Genomic DNA, 18,900 nt, shown 5'->3' on the forward strand with positions numbered 1-18,900 from the left:
TGGGCCGGGGCTGGGCCGGGGCTGGGCCGGGGCTGGGCCGGGGCTGGGCCGGGCCGGGGCTGATCCCGGCCGCCGCCGGAGCGCGGGCGGAGGCGCTGAAAGGATCGTGTCGCCGCCCAACGACCGCAACACGTTAACGCAGCACAAACCCCTCCTGCAGATGCGAGACATCCATAAATTATTATAAAAAATCGTTTTGGAAGGAACCATGACAAAGCCCTTAAGTTTACACATAAACCCACGCCACTCTCTCCCCCTCCAGCAGCCATAAACAAACATTCAGGCGATCCCAAAGACGACAGTTTTTCCCCGAAGACAATTTTTTTCTCCCTCCTTCCCCCCGTCCAAACAGGAGAACCACGGCGGCAGCAGCCCAGTTGAACCCCGCAGGAGGGGACACGCCGGGCCGGGCCCCACAGCCAGAACACAACCAGGAACCCGGCTCCACCTTCCCATCCAGCTCTCAGGAAAGTAAACAGCTGCAGCAGGCATTTTCTTCAGAGGACACGCTGTATTTCCCAGATAGGCCAACACTCCCAGGTCCAACCAGCCGCAGCATTCACAGGACAGAGCCTCCAGCAAAGCCCCAGCCCGTGCCTGTGCTCACAGCCACGCACCAGGGCTCTCGGAGACCGCAGGATCACCCGGAGTTCCTCACGGAATCTTTGTTTTAAGCAAGTCCCATCAACACGTAACTGTGCAACAACAGGACGGACCTTCCATGCCTGCACATATTTCTCTGTCATGCTTTGCATCACTTAACGTCTTTTTTCCGCTTCAATGAGTTCCTGTACCACATAACTGGTGTCACAGCTTGGAAAGTTCTGTGAAGACACAGCAGCCACAGGACAGGCAGAGGCAGCTCTCACAGCCGTTCTCCTAGCTGCTGATGGGAGGACATGTCTTCTATTCCATGCCAGGAGAGAATGCAGTTATTTCAGATGGAAATCCATGGGTTATTGCTCAGGAATGACAGTAAAGAGGACTAAAATTGAAAACAAAAACCAAGTCTCAATTTACCCAATGATGAACGAGATCCACTGCTGCATTTTTCAGTATTATCCCTGAAACTTCGCTTTTGCTGTCTGTCAGAACAAACACTCTTACTTGAGAAGCCAGACCACACCGAGACATCCTTAGTTACACACAGAGATGTGCTCCAAAGGTGTAAGATTTGCACCAGTTGCATCAATCTTTATTGGCTCTGAATCAAACCATTGTCTCGAAAGCCTTCAAGTGCAGAATCTAAGGCAGGGCAAATGAAGTTGCACAGCTACTGGAGTTTAGTCCCAAAAGCATAAAGTTTTCAACTAAATATACAAATAACATTTTTTTCCATTTTTTATATTCTTGGTGAAATCTAAAAAGCCAGCAATCACAAAAAAAAAAAAAAGACAAGAAACCTGACACACAGACAACACAAAGACACCAGTGACACTGTTGCTTCCTTTCTAGGAGGGAAGATTTTCTTTTTTTTGTCTTTTCAGCATTCATATATAGACTTCAAAACCTGAAAATAAATACCTGTCTCAGAGCGCTTCACAAGCACCCCAGAGAAAACTATCTACAAGTCATACATTCAGCTACTCCGTTGTTTACAACACTTCAACAATCATCACTTTTGTAAGTCTGAACTTTCACAGTTGGGAAAGTTGTGTGTCAGCAACATATTTAAGGAGCGCCAACACTCATCACCTGAACGCGCCCTGCACCAGCAAACGGCTTTACCCACCACGCTCCTACGGACAGGAGACGTTTCAGAGATGCGTGCAAAGAATCCCTGTCAGACTCGATCCACGGCTTCCCTCTCACGGGACCAGAGCGCTGCTTTGGAACCAACTCAAGAGCAGCCAGAGTAGTTGGAATACTGACAGTGGAATTCTGATCCCCACACAAATCAGTAGGGAAAAAGACCAGAATTTCACCCCGATATATAAAACTTTGTAGAGAAACATTAGTAAACAAAAGGTTTTAAGAGTCAGAAAAAACTATTAAAAAATCCTTGTTAAGTCATAGAAACCATTTCAATGTGAAATTTGTAAAATACCACCCTTATTTATCCTCTAGGCTTTTCTAGCAACATATGACCTTATCATAATATATCTGCAGAAATCTGATGATTAAGAAACAATCATTTTTCTTAAATGTAGTTACATAGCATTTGCCAGTTCGGGAAGTTGAGCTAAAGTCTCGTTACAGAGCAAAAAATTGCACACAGTTTTCCACCTTTTCACTCCTGATTCCCCAGGCCCCTGAGGGCACGGCACACAACAGCCTGCAGGGCCCCGGCGCTGCTCACCGGGCTCCAAGAATGGGACTCAGAAAGAATTTGGAGCAATTCCAACCACACCATCATTTTGAGGGGTTTCCCCTTTCAAAAAGTCATCATCTTCATCTTCAGAAGTACCCTGCATAAATTTAAAAGGATCAGTGAGAGCAGAAAGATACTCCAGGTCTCTTAATTTTTGGTAGAAGTAATGAAAGCTGACATCAAAAAAGGTATTTCTAAAATCAGTTCTGAAATGTTGCAATAACCAAATCTGCTAACCAAAATGTTACAGGAAAGTTTACGAAGTTACCAGTTAAAGCTATAACACCATGAAGTATTTTCCTTTTGTTATGACAGGAAAGAAAGAAAAGCGGAACGTTTGAAGAACTCAAAAATCTGACAATGGGACAGACTCCACAGGAGGTTTAGAAGGATTTCAATCACAGTCTCATAGAAGTTTAGTATACACATATACTAAGAAAAAATTAATCCTACAACAGAAGCAGCTGACAGAGATTGGGCAAAAGCCGAACTGCATGTTGATCAGAAAACATTACCCTTTTAATGGGTTTCTTCAGATTCTCAAGATCTTCAGCACTCAGCTCTTCCCAAAACTGATAAAAAGGATCAATAGTCTTCTTTGATCTGAAAGAGGAATTAAAACACAGAGAGTTAACGTATTCAGGAAAAATCGTATGTATTTCATTTTAATAATACAATATAAAACGCTTGGCATTTTGATAGCTCTACATAGGGTTTTACAAACTGTTAAATTAACCCCTACATAATCCCCAATTAATCCCACAAAGAAATAACTCCATTTTGCTGATAGGTATAAATCACAATGGTTCACTTGAGGAGTTCTGATACAGTCAGGTCTCCTAATTCCCAGTTGGGTATTTTTAACAGCTACATTATGCTCACAAATAAGCACAATTTTCTTCTGAATTTTTAGTGTATTATATGGCTTCTTTAATAATTTCTACTTCTAAGCAAGGTCTCCCTTCTGTGGAGACCATTTTTTTAAGAGACAAAAAACCCCAGAATGTTGTCCTCTCACATTAAAAAGTGATTAAAGCATCATAGTGTTAGGCAGCTGAAAAGCTGCAAACAATCCACTCTTTATTAAAAAAGCAAGATATTTAAAATCAGCTGAAGTCTCCAATCAAGAAGCAATGCACTCAAGGTGCAAAAAGCCAAACCAAACCAACACAACAAAGAAATGACACACCACCGCCACAGCTCCAACAAAATACGTATTCACATTAGGATATTTTAGAGACTGCTTGAAAAAGGAAAACCAAAAGAAAAAGTGACCAAACATACTAACTAGATTTTCCAGGAAACTGGGTCCTGTTCTTTCGTCATTGCTATACGTCACAGCGGGGGAAAATTTCAATTCAAACCTTTGACAATCTCTGTTTAAAACATGCAAGTGAAAAGTACTAAAGATCAGGGACGAAAGTGAACTGCAATAACACTGATGGTTTCTTAGTTTCTGTTCATTATTTTCTACAAGGCAGAAACAAGCTGATTATTTTCAAACTATACCTTTTGAGGACGTATGGATCAAAGGGGAAGAAACTGTCAAGTGGGTTAGTGCACGTCTGCACAAGGTCACCCCCGGCGCCGCTTCGAACAACGGGAATGAACTGCCTGTTGTTCCTCTCAATAATTGTGTAGCAGAATACCAACTGGTATTTCCTTTAAAAGGTAATAAATGAAAAGCATTTCTAGCACACAGAAGGAAGGAATTTCAGATTATATCAAAATACAAACTACATTTTTAACAAACATCACTTCTATCTTCCATTTTCCAACCAATGTTGATTTGCAAGATAGTCACAAGGTCCAACACAAAGCAACTAGTTCCACAGTACTGTAGGATTTCATCGAAACTGAACCAGAAACAAACCTGTCACACCTAGAATATGGGCAGTGTTATACAAGTTGTCTCAGTTAATGCTCAATACTGTGCCTAACAAATCCCATGTTCCAAGTACTGTGCTGGTGTTACACACACACAGAGCTATCTATATTGAGCTGAAACTGAAATAAATGAGTAGGTACCTGGTAATGGCAGCAAACAAGTTCACAACAGAAGGTATACAAATCTTCAGGGGGTTCAGCTGACACATGACAATGCGCTCAAAATTTAAACTCTGCAGATAGGACAGACCTTGAAAATAAAAACAATTGACAAATATTGGTTATATAACACATAAGATGAACTTAATTTCTAGGAATGCCCAGTCTGAGTAGCACGCCCTCTGCACAATACCACAGAATCTTAGGGTGCTCATTTGCAGCAGAGATGCAGCCCGCACCACGTTCAGTAGAAAAGCTATTCCAAATAACAGTAACCTCTCGTGGCCGAGAGATCCTTCCAACACAGCCACTACACTCATGAACCCCTCATGCACAGGGACTGACAGAGGCAAAGGTTACCAAGAAAGATTATTAACTGAAGTCCACACTACAGTCAGAATTCAAACAGGCTCAGTAAGGGGGGCAGATACCAACGCTGAGCAGTTATCAGTGTTGTTTCCAACAGTGGGAGAAAAAAAAAAAAGAAGCCTGTTTAGCTTGGCAGCCCAACAGGTACACAGTATACAGGCCATGTCATCTTGCTGAGGGCACGACAACATAGACCGGCCACCAGACACGTGACTGAACTGACCATTACAAATCACATCAACAGTAAATGAATCACAATGCCGTCGAAACGTAATATACGTACCTTTCCTTAAGTTTCCATCCAAAAGTTGCTTATGACGGAAAATAAGCGTATAGAACACTGTCTGACACGTAGAATAAAATGGCCCATGGAGAGCTACATCACAGTAAGCGTTAGCTCCTGTATCCTGATTATCAATGTATTTATGCAACCAGTTCACCAGAAGATCCAGGCATGCTTTTACTGTACTATAATGGAGGGGGAAAAAAAGCATTAAAATAGCACCTGAAATGCTGTAGAAAAGATGTCAAACAAGTATTCAAGGATCCCAGTGGTTATAAAAACATCAGTAAGAAAACGTCAATGTAAAAAAGGAGATTCTGTTACAAGCTTTCTCCTTAACTTCAGCATAAAATGAATCAATGTATCAGTCCCATAAAATCCCCATCAGTGAAAGCACAAGATGACAGAAGAGATAAATCCATTAACAGATGTTGTGACACACAGAGTAAACAATTAGAATCCTGGGCTACAAGTAGTACAGAGAGAGATGCCTCCTACGTCCAACGAGTAATTCCAGTATCAAATTAAGGTCAACATTAAAGCCACTAAGCCCACCCTGAACAGCAAAATACGGAATATGTATGTAAAAAAGAAGACACTTCCACCCATCTGCTAAGTATTTTAATCCATTTGTATCAAAATGCTTGAACACTTGACTTCCCTGTCTCAGACCCTACACAGAATACCTAACACAGGACATTAAAAATATCTGCTTCTGAACATCAGATATACCAGGCATCTCTGATTCCGCCTGAAGTCAACACAACCTACCCATGCTCAGCATTTCTTGGTAAGTCAAGCCTTAAACAGCAAGTCATGAATCCCTGCAATCATTAGTCTGCATCCTGTAAATGTAAAACTTTCCTGGAAACTTCAAGACAATACTGAAACAGTATTGTAGAAAGGACAAAGGAGACTATCGATACGGGCTTACTGGCAAAGCAGTGGGAATAGTCGACCCACACTGTGTGTGCGTGCTGTGAATTCTGTACTTAGCCTCAGCAATCTTCAGAAATTGTTTGGCTATGCTCATATATCAAAACAACTTACACAACTGGAATAAATTTAGCTCTCGCCAAGAAGCTGCCAATATAACTCCCAGCAGTCTGCCTGATCACCGAAGGATTGTTTGGATCATGCAGCTTTTTCCAAAGATGGTCTAAAAATGCCTCAGCCAACGCCTGGAAACAAGACACATAGAAATCATGAGGGTTTGTGTCAATTACACTGTTTAAGTAACAGTTTTCTAATACTCAATTCCCAGAATTGCCAAAGCCAAACCATTAAAAAATCTACTGATAACTATTCCTACACATGACAGAAGAGCACTCTTTTCTGTGGCTTTTTCTGTATTTAGTTGTAAAAAGTATATGGAATCAGAAGTCTGGGAAAAAGTCAGGACCAGATCAATGTCAGGAGTGTTTAAAAACAAGAGCAGTAAGAAGGTAAACATAAAGTGACTGTTCAGTGTCCCTTGTAGCAGAAGAGGTCAGGGACATCCAATGAAAATAGGGGGAAGCCAAATTTAAAGAAATCGAACTTAAATGGTTATATTGTGGAACTTTTTGCCACAGAAGTTCACGATGCCAAAATTCACATCAGTACAAAAAGCACAACATCATGACATATTTGCTCCTTGAATTTGTCCATCATGGGCCATGACCATGAAAAACCATCGCTCTGGCTGGGGAAGTCACTGGGCAGCTGCCGAGGCTGCGAGGGAATTCCAGCAAAGCACCGCCACGCGCCCTCCCCATTCTGGTATTCTTTCCAACACATCCACTATCCACCCCTGTCAGAGACAGGGCACTAGCTTCACTGGATCTTTAGCTATTCTTATGCAAAAAACATGTGTGTTCTTATATTTCTACAGTAAGAGAAAGAACTATAGTTTGCTTGACAGAGAAGGGAAAATGGGGAAGGGGAGGAACAAACAGCAGACACCAATTACAAACAGAAACACTAACACAAACAGAATGTTTAAGATAGTTTTGGGATGCTGGAGCACTGCGTCTCAGGTTCAAGAGTCCAACTGGTTCTTGTAGAAGAGATCTGTTAACCAAGTTCCTGCACACCAGCTTAGATTCCATCTGTTTGCAGTTTATGAACAACATGGGAAGAACATGCACATAAAGAAAAACCTGAAGAAAGGATCAGAGAAGGAAAAGAAAGCAAAGATACTCATGAATCCTGATGTACTAACTCCAGACAAATGAAAGGTAATACCAGAAGTACATCAGAAAACAACTATTTGCTGTAAAAAAAAAAAAAAATCCAAAAGGAGGATGCAGAAATGACAGAAGTTACTGAATTTTAAAAACAGCTTCTACTCACCAATTTAAAACTACAGATGTAAAACATGAAGTACTGTACATGACACGAAGCATGGGTTGGTAAAATGAGCTTGTCAAAAACAGAAACCAGATCCCGATACAAATCCTTGGTGTTGTTGATATCAAGCTTACCTACACAACAAAAAAGAAGACAACAAAACAAGCCATTTCATTTTTTTTCCTGCCCTCATGCTGTAAAAGTGGCATTGACATCCTTCTAAACCAGTAAGAAATATGTAAACACCATCAAGTTGACTTCTAGGTTTATCTGACATCTATAAAATATTTGTAGTAATACCTTCCATGACTTCAGTTCCACAGGTTTCTATGTTGGTGTCTATGTGTACACATACACGTATAAAGCTGTCAGACACACGGATTTTGCAATAACGTGTTAATTCATAAGAGCCAGAAGAAAACACGAAGGAAAAAAATACCTGACCTACGTGAAGAAGATGCAGCAAAATAGTTTCTAAATATTCTGCTTTAAACATGTAAATCCAAGAAATTCAAAGCCTTACTAAATGCCAATGCAAGACAGGTTTTTTCCTGCAACACAAAAACTTGCTGTAGCAATTCCAGTTGAATGACATGCCTGGTCTGGTTGTTTTAATCTATTTCCAGTCCTGGTGGCTGGAAGGATCCTTAATTCTAATACTCGAAGCAATATAGTAGAGCAAATGATAAAACACTGTGGTTAATTGCAAAGTATTTCTAATCCTCTAAATTTTGTAGCACAGAGAAAAAAACACATTTGGATACAGTGTCATATATATATTTAAAATGTCTCCAGCTAAAGACCAGAACTGCAAAGTCAGAAATGCACCTTTGCATCCTCTGCCAGCACCACTGTGCAGAGGCAGAACAGGGACTGTGACTGACCAGAATCCTGCTGCTGAAGGGCGAGGCCTCCATCTGGCAGCAGCAGAAAGCAAGAATTCCTAGAAGAGGAATTTTCTTTTCTTACTTGTCAGCAAAACAACAAATCTGTTTATAGTTCAAGTGTTCTTACCATCCACGTGGCAAATATCTTTAATATAGGAAAACAGGATGGTCATCAAAATATCAAGGCGCTCTGCAAGCGGATGGGCCATTCTCTCACTACTAGAAGAGACAATTGTGTTTCCTTTTCTTTCTTCATCCTCCTCCTGGTACACAAAATGGCAGTCAGGCAGCTGTTTGATGTTACACAACATCATAAAGACAGCAAGTACAGGAAAAGTGAAACTAAATTTCTCCTTCAGTGATATGCTAAAGTTTCGTCTTATTTTTAGAAAAGCAGCTCAGTGTAAGCAGATTTATGTAAACTAAGCCAATCAGCGTGAATTCTTTAATAAGCTTTCTGCATAGCTGCCTGTGTTTTTACACAACGAAGCACATTCGCTGCCATGTACACTGGGTATTTACATTCATCAAGTCAACACCTGAAGAACACATTAATGTGCCAGCTGTTCAGGTGGCAAGAGCTGTGCGCAGTACAGTAACAAAGCAATAATGTAACAACAATTCCTACTCTTAGTTCACAGTCACCTCAAAACTGAAAATTTAAATAAAATAAAATTAAATTAAAAAAAAAAAAAGCTTTTAGTAAAACAAGATAGTCAACCATGTCAAAAAGTCCTTCCTCTGGAGATTTTTCCTCACTATCAGAGCTATTAGCAGTTTCTTCAGCATCTTCAATCTCTTGCTGTGGAGTACTAACCTGCAGTTGCAAACAAGAAATTAATTTTTCTAAGACTGTGACAATAACATGAAAGTTTTTTTATTCTTTATATAAGAAATTACAACATAAGTAATTTCTAGACTAGATTTTGTCCTTGACTAAATAACCATTTTTAAAGGGAATTATGTGTATGTAACACACACTCTCCAAACTGCCTGAAGCTTTACCTCCAGAATACAAGCTTTCCCCACACTGTTACATGCTGAGGTTCTCCAAAATAAAAACCCTTCATCATTTACAATTCCACCCCTCTTTTCTTAAGGCTGTGAATCTGACGATAAAGAAGATCAACCACACAAAAAGCAGCACCGGTATCTGCACATGAGCACTGCCCACTATGAAAGGGTTGTTCTGACTCTGGCACAGAGATGCCATGCAGGGTGTAACAGCACAAATCATGCAGCTGCCCTCAGGTCTGGGAAGATTGTCAGACTGGGAACGGAGTGTAAATTGGGTTGGTTTTATACTCATGATCATGAGCACTACTGCAATGTATTTTTTGTTGAGCTGAACACTGAAGCATATTTAATTTCTTTCGCTTGTGTGTGTTTTAACAACAAGCTTCCCTAAAAAATGACACAAAACAAACTTACATCCAACTTTAACAGCTTTTCAATAATAAGCTCCAGAATTTGAAGCCTCAGACTTGGAAGGTACACGGTAACTCGTAACAGGTTATGGACATAGCATTCCTGTAACACAAAATTAATTGATATCTATAATAACATTAACAGAAAGTTGCATTTCTGCCAAGGATTTTTAGAAAACAAGCTCCTTAATTTGTTATCTAAAGAGCCAGAAACAGGTTTAAACAGAATGTATTCAATCTAAGAATAAATTAGTCTAAGCCAAACATTGACTTTCAATTGTTAAACTGCATTATCAAGAACTTCTTAAACTACTACTTCCATGCAAATTTTTCCAACTATCTCTAAACAGAATGACTATAAATATTCTAGAGGAAAAGTTATCCATTTCCCTAGGAGCTCAGGTCTAAACTTCCTCTAGGAAAGTTAAAACAAGCACATTCCTCACTGATTCTGCAACCAGATCTAGTAGGGGTGAAGTGAGACTGAATACATCTTTATTTCAGATCATTATAATATACCAGCAACAATCCCAAATTCCACAGATACGTCTCCTCAGCGTTGTTCTGATTACAATTCAAACAGGTTATCGGACAAGTCCTGTGAGCGAGCGTGTGCGTACCCATGTATACACACATACATACACAAGATAATCTTGCAACTTCCATACAGCAAAACTGTCAAGTCCATATATAAAATGAGGTAAATTGCCATATTTAAGTAAACCATTGTCTCTTTGTGAATACGCATTATGACACAACCTTTTATTACATGAACACATATGATTTTTCCACAGGTCACCTGGCTCGTTCAGTACATAAAACATATAGAGCTACTTTAATGAGAACGTATAAACAGGAAATAATTAACAACAATGCATGGACCATATTTTTATTACACTTAATTTGAACTTTGCCCCGAAAACACAGTTACTAATTTCTTCCTGACTTGCTCGTCACTGAGATGCTAAATAAATAAATAAATAAGAATTCTTCTCCTAACACCATGCAAGAGCCATCATCCCCCTCGTTTTACAGATAGGGAACTGATTCCCAAAGTAACCCAGATTAAAAAGAAGCACAACCACAAAACTAGCAAGGCATACACAGAACTTCGGGGATTTCTCAGCACTTGATGAGTTTGAAACACAGCTTGAACTTGGCTGGTGAAGCAGGGCTCTGCCCTTCTGAAAAATAAACTGCTGACATACCAAGTTGGAATAAGTAAATATAAAGATCACACAAGAGCCATAACCTGTTCAAAGCTTCCAGATTGTTTTTGACCATACATGAGCACTATACAAAAGATGTAATAAAACAACTTCACACCCTACACTACTGGCAATTTGAATTTAACCTATAATGTCCACTGCTTTCTGTCTGCTTATCAATCCCCTGTTTTTCTGATTCATAATTCCCAGTTTTGACAACAAACGAGACATGTATCCTACCATCTCCTTACTACACAACCCTGAGATTCATCGCCAAAGAGGTCCCTCGTGTGCATTGATTAAGAAAGCAATCCTGTGGAAAAGATACGCAGTTATGTCATTAAAGATGAGCATAATGTTTATGCACAAGGAACTGAAGTACACTTGGACAACCTAATACTAAACAGACACACCCATATATATATATTTACATGTATAAAAATAACAAGAACCTTAACAATACGCTCAAAAATCTGCACTCAACACCACCAAATCAGTTGCCATATTATAGAGTATATTTATACATTAAAAAACAAATGAACAGATAAACAAAAATATTCATAGGTCTTACCAGAGTTCTTTCTGATTTATTAATGAAAGGAAAGTTTTCCACAAGTATTGGCATGAGAAACTGTGGTGTCCTACAGTTAAAAAAATCACACAAGAAATCAAAACCAAGTTATTGGTTATAATCACAAGAGAAAATATTGAAGTTCCAGCACTCTAAAGACAGATTGACATGAGCTTATTCCACAGTAACTTTATTTTAAGGTAAGCAATTGTGTAAAATCTGTTTTTGCAAAGATCATCAAACAGAAAATAAGCTGCAAACTTCTACTGCGGACTTGTTAGAAGCCACTTCAAATACGTCGCTATAAACATGACTTTCCCTACTTCCTGTTTCCATTAACAGAATTGTCAGCTGCTGATGCCTATGGAAATTTCATAATGATTGGATAAAGCATACCACCAGTTAGTGAATATTAGGAAAAAAGACGCAATGAAACTAAGTATTATACTTCCAATTAAGAGAAAAAAAAAACAAAACTAAACTCCATACAATTCATCAGTTCCCAAGATTTAAATCTGCAAGGAAAGGGCACAGAAACCCACAGGATTATATACTTACGAAGGAACATATCTTGCAACAGTTTGCAATGCTCTATGGCAGGTATTAAAGTTCTCAGAAAGGCCTAGAGAAAAAAAAAAAGTACTCTTGTACATTTGGTTAAAGAAAACTGACTCAGCAACCAGCAAAACCAGTTCATAGCAACCGAACACTCTAAAGAGTCCCAAGGAAACTGCATCTGCCGAATGGTGGGAGTTATTGTTGTTTCGGTTTTTGGGTTTGTTTTTGGTTTGGTTGGTTGGGTTTGGTTTGTTGTTTGTTTGTTTGTTCATTTTTGAAGCTGAACTTCCTTACTACCAAAATAAGCATGAAAAATAATTCCCAATAAAATTAATGGCATCACAATCAATAAACTCTGAAAGCACTGCAAACCCCAAGTTCAGGTACTGTAACATGCTCTCATACTGCACACTAAATGTGGAAACCAAAATTTAACCCACAGTACACAAATATTTAGAAGATATGTTAAACCCAAGTTTGTAACTAGAAAAAAATCTACCTAAAGCTTATGCCTCATTTTCACAAACGTCAAATAAACAAATAATTAGGCTTCTATAACAGGCTTTTTTTAGCCAAACAGTGTGACAAGTAAACAGCAGAAGAGTAGCTGGGTCATCACAAGCAGAACTGAAATTTATTCCAGCATTCAAGATAAGAAAACACGAAATTCTTCAAAGAAATTTAGCTGTTTGTCCTATCAATAAACACACTAATTGCGCAGCACTTTCGTTAAAAATATCAATTGTATTTGAGCTTAACACAAGGCAGATGACAAAGAAAGACTCAAGAATCCCCTGACCTATCTAGTTTTAGTCAGGTAAATAAAATGGAAATCAAACAACTCCTAATTTTTCTTTGGCTTTGAAACAATCTAGGATTAGGAATATTTTCCTATTCCTACAGAACCTGCACCAACAGGAATGTTTTGAAAGTAAAAAGGCGTGGGCCACCATACCAATCTGAGTACAAGAAAGACTTTGACTTGGCAATTAAAGGATGTAACGTTTTACATTAACTCAGCTAAATTAACTTTGTACAAAAGGCACAACACACACTATATACTTCTTTTGTAAAGGTATTACAGCAGTACATGCCATACTTCCTTTATACTCACTTTCATCATCATCATCAGAATCTGAAATATCCACATCATCTTCTCTGATAGTTACTCGAGCTAGCAAAAAGTGAGATTATTATATCAAAATTGTACAAATCTTACGGGTTTCAATCCCAAATCAAACACACTGGATAACAGTATGCATCAGGACTAAAGCATCAAAATTATCCACAAGACTTTCTAAAATGAGCAGAAGCACATGAAATACAGTTTCATTCACAGAACTAGGAGGTTCTTGAGACCATCTGACACAATCCTCACTGTAGCTCTGGTTCTTTAGTAACAACAACATTATTTAGTTCATCCTTTCCAATACACCTTCACAAATGAGGTCTGTATTAGCTACTAGAACATGCCTTCTAAAATCTAGGTGCAGAAAATTCTTTATCACAATTCAGCTATTCAAGTTAAGAAAGTAATCAACAGCAAACAAAAACCAACCCAGTTATTAACCGTATCACATGTCATAGTTGTACAGAATCTATCTAGTGAAGACATTTTTGAAGATTAAGAGAAAAGTAACATACGGGGGACAAACTGTGATACTATCATCCGGAGGCACGGCCTAAGATGGACAGTTTGTGCTGACACGAGATTGCCAAGAAAACCCAGATATTCTTCCACCACCTCTCGGCTTCTCCTCAACCATGGCAGCTTCTGAAACCAAGCAGAGACCAAAACATCAAAGAAAGATGTTTTGAGTACTATAGTCTTCATCTTCCCATATAACAAACAGATATTTACCAGCAAAATGCTGACCAGTTGTTCAAGTTCTTTGGTCAAATACACAACAGAAGCTCGAAACTCATGTAGCCAATTAATGATCTGGGCATCCTTGAAATAAGCAGAAAAAAACAGATAACTATTCCAATAAACAGCATTGCCTATTACTAGAAAACAACAAAAACCTTAAAACAAAAAGGTTAAGACTGTAAGTAGACATTATATTCACATTAACATGCAAGGAATTTCTTTGTGTCCTCACCAATGAAAGTTCTCAAATGCAAAAATAAATGCACCCCAACTCCTAAACCAACAGCCGGCCTCGAAGACTTCAGTTAGACTGAGCAAAGCATGCAAACCTCAGAATATATTTAAAAGAAATAGCATTCAGTCTTAATTTTCTTTTTGCTCCAGTTTAAGCAGAAGTGACATTCAAGTCTTGAAATAACAGACACACTGAAAGAGCAGCAAACTGACACAGAAAACTTTACACTGATATTGACTGTAAACTCCGAAAGGCCTGCTAAAAATGAAGTATTTTCGAAGATGTCCTCTTTAAAAAGGAACTTCACCTAGCATTACGATTCCCGCAGCATTCTTCTCACAGCTTTGTTTAATTAAAATGAAAACAAAAAAAAAGAAAAAAAAAGAAAGCAAATGTGGTGGGTACACACAGCTATAGAGAAGCATCGTGAAACAAAAATTTTAGGTATAGCTACTTAATGCATTTGTACCTTACTGCTTAATTAAACAAGTTTTTAATGAGCAGAGAAGAAGGTAAAAATTCATGCAACTTAAAGGCTGTGAAAGTAGCCGGGGTTTGATCTACAGAACGAATCTGTAAAGACAAGCATCTGTAACCCAGAGTGATAGTATCTGGGACAAAGGCCCTGTCACAAAGCAAAAGGTTTCTCACTGTACAGCAAAGATTCAGTAAGCAGGAGATGTCATTTATCAAGATCCTACATGTGATATATACACGTACTAAACAGACGATTGGGGTTTTTTCCAAGTAGAGTTTTAATTCTCACAGCTTCTACAAAGTAAAAAGCTGTTCAATGCAGCTAAATGTTTAAAGCAAAGGATCTGGGTAAGACCCAGGATTACTTGTCTGACAATGATACACATCAGAACCCGCACTACCACAATTCTTACCTTTATGTCTGGATCTGACAGCTGATGCTTTAACAGTTCAAAATCTGTGGTCTCACCCTAGCAGGTGAAAGAAAAATGAGGAAATACTACTTTTTTTTTTTTCCCCCCAGCAAAGGTAAATTTCATTAACACATCTGAACAACATAATATTGTTTGACAGCAACACAAAGAGCGCAGGTAAGTGAGAGAACCCAAGCCAGGCTGCAGCAGCAGTGACAGCGCTGGCCCTGCGTGACAACTGGAGCCACGGGTCACATAGAGCTGCTCTCCCTGCAGACACAGCTGGGGCACCTCACACCCTGAGATGATCACAGAACCCCAGTCTGGCTGGGCTGAAGTGACCTCTGTAGATCCCCCAGCCCTGCTCACACAGGGTCACAGAGCAGATCACACAGGATCCCAGGGGGTTTGAATGTCTCAGAGAAGGAGACTCCACACCCGCTCTGGGCAGCCTGGGCCAGGCTCGGGCACCTCCCAGCAAAGAAGTTTCTCCTCATATTCAGATGGAGCCTCCTGTGTTTCAGTCTGTGCCCGCTGCCCCTCACCCTGGTGCTGGGCACCACTGAACAGAGGACATGAACACCCTCTGACGCCCACCCTGAGATATCTATAAACGCCGATGAGATCCCTCTCAGCTCCTCTTCTCCAGGCTTTACCCTGCGGTAAGCCAGGTTTTACACCCGTGATTCGGGGGAGATCTCTACACTGACACTCGCCTACAGCTTTCAGCTGCTTCAGGTTTCGCCCCTAAATCCAGACACGGTTTGTGTGTGAGGACACGAGGTGCACAGTCCCCAGCGCCCGCGCACCGGCTCGGCGCAGCCCGGAGGCACCGGATGGGGCTGGTGCCCCTCTCACCTTCTGGTACTTGAGCAAGATGTCGGTGAGCGTCCCGCCGAACCGCACGGTCTTCCTGGGCGGGGAGCTGATGAACTCGTCCCCCCCCAGCATGGCCGCGGCCTGAGGGAAGGCGAAGCCGCGTGAACACCGGCGGGCCAAGCCCCGAGCGCCCGGCCCGGCCCAGGCCGGCCCGGGGGTCCCAACGCGTCCCCGGCCTCAGCGGACGGGCAGGAGCCGCCCCGCCCCGAGCTCCGGGATCGGGCCGCCCCGACGCCCCCGCTCCCCTTTCCCTTCCCTTCCCGCCTTTGCCTCGCGCTGCCGGCAGGGCGCTCCCTGCTAGCGGGGCAGGCGCCGCCGCGCGCCGCGCTCCTCACGCGCTACCCGCCCGCGCCGCCACATGCCGCTCCCGGGCGGAAAGAGAGCGGGGCGCCCCGCCGGAAGCGGGCTGCGCTCCTCCCCTCGCACTACAGAGAGGCATGGATAGAAGGGCCGCAGTTTCTCTGGCCCCGCCGTCGGTGGTGCTGGCGGACCCAAGGATGTCGGACGGGCGGTTCTGGAAAGAATTCTGTGAACACTGCAAATAATGTGTGTGCTGGACGGCTCTAGGGACTGCTCCTCCGCCCAAAACATCCGGGTACACACACACACAAATGTGAAGAAAATCATTATCTGCGTTTATTTCCAAGGCCAGGGCCTTTTTTTTTTTAATTTTGTTGTTTGTTTGAACACCCACCAGCTGACTGTGTTAAAGGATGCAGCTGCTTGCAGATCATAGAATTCAAAAGGAATTAAACATTAAATACCTAAAAGCCTCCAATAACTTTTAGAGCAACTTGGATAAGTATGAATGGAAACATGTATTTTTCACACTGACTTTCAGTAACGTTCAATCTGCTCAAAACTTTAAAATTCCGTTGACCACGTGATGTTCGTTGCTCCAGTTCTCACAAATACGAGGTTATTTGACCTCAGCCCTCTTACCCAGGTATCCAGATTTGCCTGTTCTCTGCACAAGCTGCTACTGCAGTAATGATCTCCCTTCCAGAAGTCATACTGAACAGATTTTTGTAGAATTTACTAATAATTTAATTTCTCTCTGGAGAAGACATTCCCATTTAATAAAAGTAGCCCACATACACCACATTTAAACCTTATTTGGGTACAGTCCACACCTAAAGAGTCTCACAAGAAGCATTTAAACCTAGTTCCAATTCCAGGGTTTGGCTTTTTTTCCTTTACTGGCATTCAGGATGCAAGTTTAGAGCTGGTTTTAAGGCTTAAACAGCTACAAAACACTCCTGTCTATTCACATGCCTATAAGCGGAGTTCAGTAATTTGCGCTGCCCTGGAAAGAATTCCAGCTCCAGATGCAGATCCCATGTTCACCCCACATGTCTGGGCAGTTCCTCCCACCCTCCAGCGGACTTCGTGCTGCCCGGAGCTCCAGGTGATAAGGATGCCAGGAGAATGAAATAGTGTTAAATATTTGTTAATGTTTAACTGGTAATAATTCAGTCACACGCTTCTATTTAGTACGAGCCTTTCTTCTTTAGACCACATGAAACAGGAACTGGTTTGCATCTTCAAAAGGAAAGGATTCCAGCTCTCAAGTTATTGCTCCACAGCAAACACTTTTTATCTCATTTTTTAGACACACCACACTAGGAACATCCTAGTGCCTCTCTGCGATTAACATCCCCCTTTACTGATGGCTCAGCTCCTACATTTCATTTTTTAAAACATACCTACTGCTCATAACTGTAAATGTTTGAATTCCATGCAATTTTTGAGTGAAGTTGCAACAGCCAACAAGATTCTAGCTACCATCTTACGCAAAAATCATTAAGAATTTATATTGGATTTAAGATTAATTACATTGTAATCTACAGTGAATGCAGAGACCTGCTCAATTCACTCCACTAATTATAATTGCAACACTATATCCACCTTTTTTTTTTTTTTCCAGCAGGCTAAACCTGTAGATAGCTGCACATAAAAGTTTTGGCTTAATTTATAGCTGCTACAAATCACTCCACTTATTAAACATTGCATCTTCCACAAGTGAATCTGTGGCGAATCAGAAAAAGCAATTATGAAAAATAATATTGTGAATGACATACGGTGAACTATAGGTTTTATAGGAGGAGTTTGCCTTTTTTTTTCTTTAAGTCAGCCCATAGTCCCAACACAGTGGTGTCACATTGCAGTTCCTCTAAAAGGCAGAAAACATTGTACACGACTCCTAAAAACTGCAGTTAGTGAAGAAGAAATTACATTAGAGACCTTCAAGTTCATCTGATCTTGCTGAAGAACTAAGAACAGTTGGAAAACACCTAAAAACTAGAATAGGCATAGAAAGGCAGAGTTACTTCAGTAATTCACAAGAGAACATTGAAAGACATTTCAAGAGCTCACAAGGAAGTAGAGCCACAGCATTCTCAGTAAATATTTTTCTTAAAATCACCTCTCGTATTCAGTGAGGTGCGGCATAGAATCAAGTGTACACTAACATTTTAAGACCTACTCATAGTTGTGCATGGTGGGCTCAACTCTCAGAGTTAGCTCAAAAACACAGGAACCCATGAGGAATTTCTCCACACAAGAATTATACGTATAAACAACTTTAATATAAATCTTTTCCCAGGTGCTACTTCTCAGATACATCTAAATGTAAATTTGTTAATGTAATACATCAGAGTATTTGTTAATCAACAGGGTAGGGTTTTTTGCTTGGTGTTCCCCCCCACCCCAAATCCTTCAGCATTCGGAAGATAACTCCCAATGTCACTGGACTAAAAATGCCTCTTCTTAGAGTCATCACATTACATCATTTGCAACTATGAAGAATGTACTGGTATGAAAACATCACTGGTTTTACTTGTCTACATATAAAATCTCAAATTCCAAGTTACTCCAAAATAATGATGCAACTTTACAAGAGTCACTGTAAATTATGTATTTACACTATAAACAACTTCTACTGCATTTGCAACTTCGCATCGATATTTTAACATAGGTATTTTAAAAGCACCCTTACAAACAAAAGTATTGCACTGGTATCATAAAAATTCACA

At 40.5% G+C, this 18,900-nt stretch overlaps 1 protein-coding gene across 5 annotated transcripts; it reads right to left on the bottom strand.

The window, feature by feature from the left end:
- Positions 1-1,168: 1,168 nt before the first annotated feature.
- On the bottom strand, positions 1,169-16,254 carry RRN3 (RRN3 homolog, RNA polymerase I transcription factor). 5 transcript variants are annotated; one of them, XM_071815211.1, is made up of 18 exons: positions 16,136-16,254; positions 15,845-15,946; positions 14,987-15,043; positions 13,853-13,942; positions 13,636-13,765; positions 13,106-13,165; positions 11,992-12,055; positions 11,434-11,503; positions 9,659-9,757; positions 8,949-9,044; positions 8,355-8,517; positions 7,344-7,474; positions 6,060-6,190; positions 5,010-5,194; positions 4,340-4,448; positions 3,821-3,973; positions 2,827-2,914; positions 1,169-2,408 (listed from the first exon to the last, which is right to left on the bottom strand). In XM_071815211.1, exons 2-18 carry the CDS (start codon positions 15,935-15,937, stop codon positions 2,319-2,321), a joined length of 1,809 nt encoding a protein of 602 aa, XP_071671312.1. In that variant the 5' UTR covers positions 15,938-15,946; positions 16,136-16,254; the 3' UTR covers positions 1,169-2,318. The 5 variants fall into 5 exon arrangements, with proteins under 5 accessions (XP_071671312.1, XP_071671311.1, XP_065706430.2 ...); XM_071815210.1 differs by lacking the exon at positions 16,136-16,254 and having other exon boundaries at positions 15,845-16,090; XM_065850358.2 differs by lacking the exon at positions 16,136-16,254 and having other exon boundaries at positions 8,355-8,490; positions 15,845-16,088.
- Positions 16,255-18,900: the final 2,646 nt, after the last annotated feature.

The sequence above is a fragment of the Patagioenas fasciata genome, chromosome 15 (assembly GCF_037038585.1).
Source record: "Patagioenas fasciata isolate bPatFas1 chromosome 15, bPatFas1.hap1, whole genome shotgun sequence".
In the NCBI taxonomy this organism is placed as follows: Eukaryota; Metazoa; Chordata; class Aves; order Columbiformes; family Columbidae; genus Patagioenas; species Patagioenas fasciata.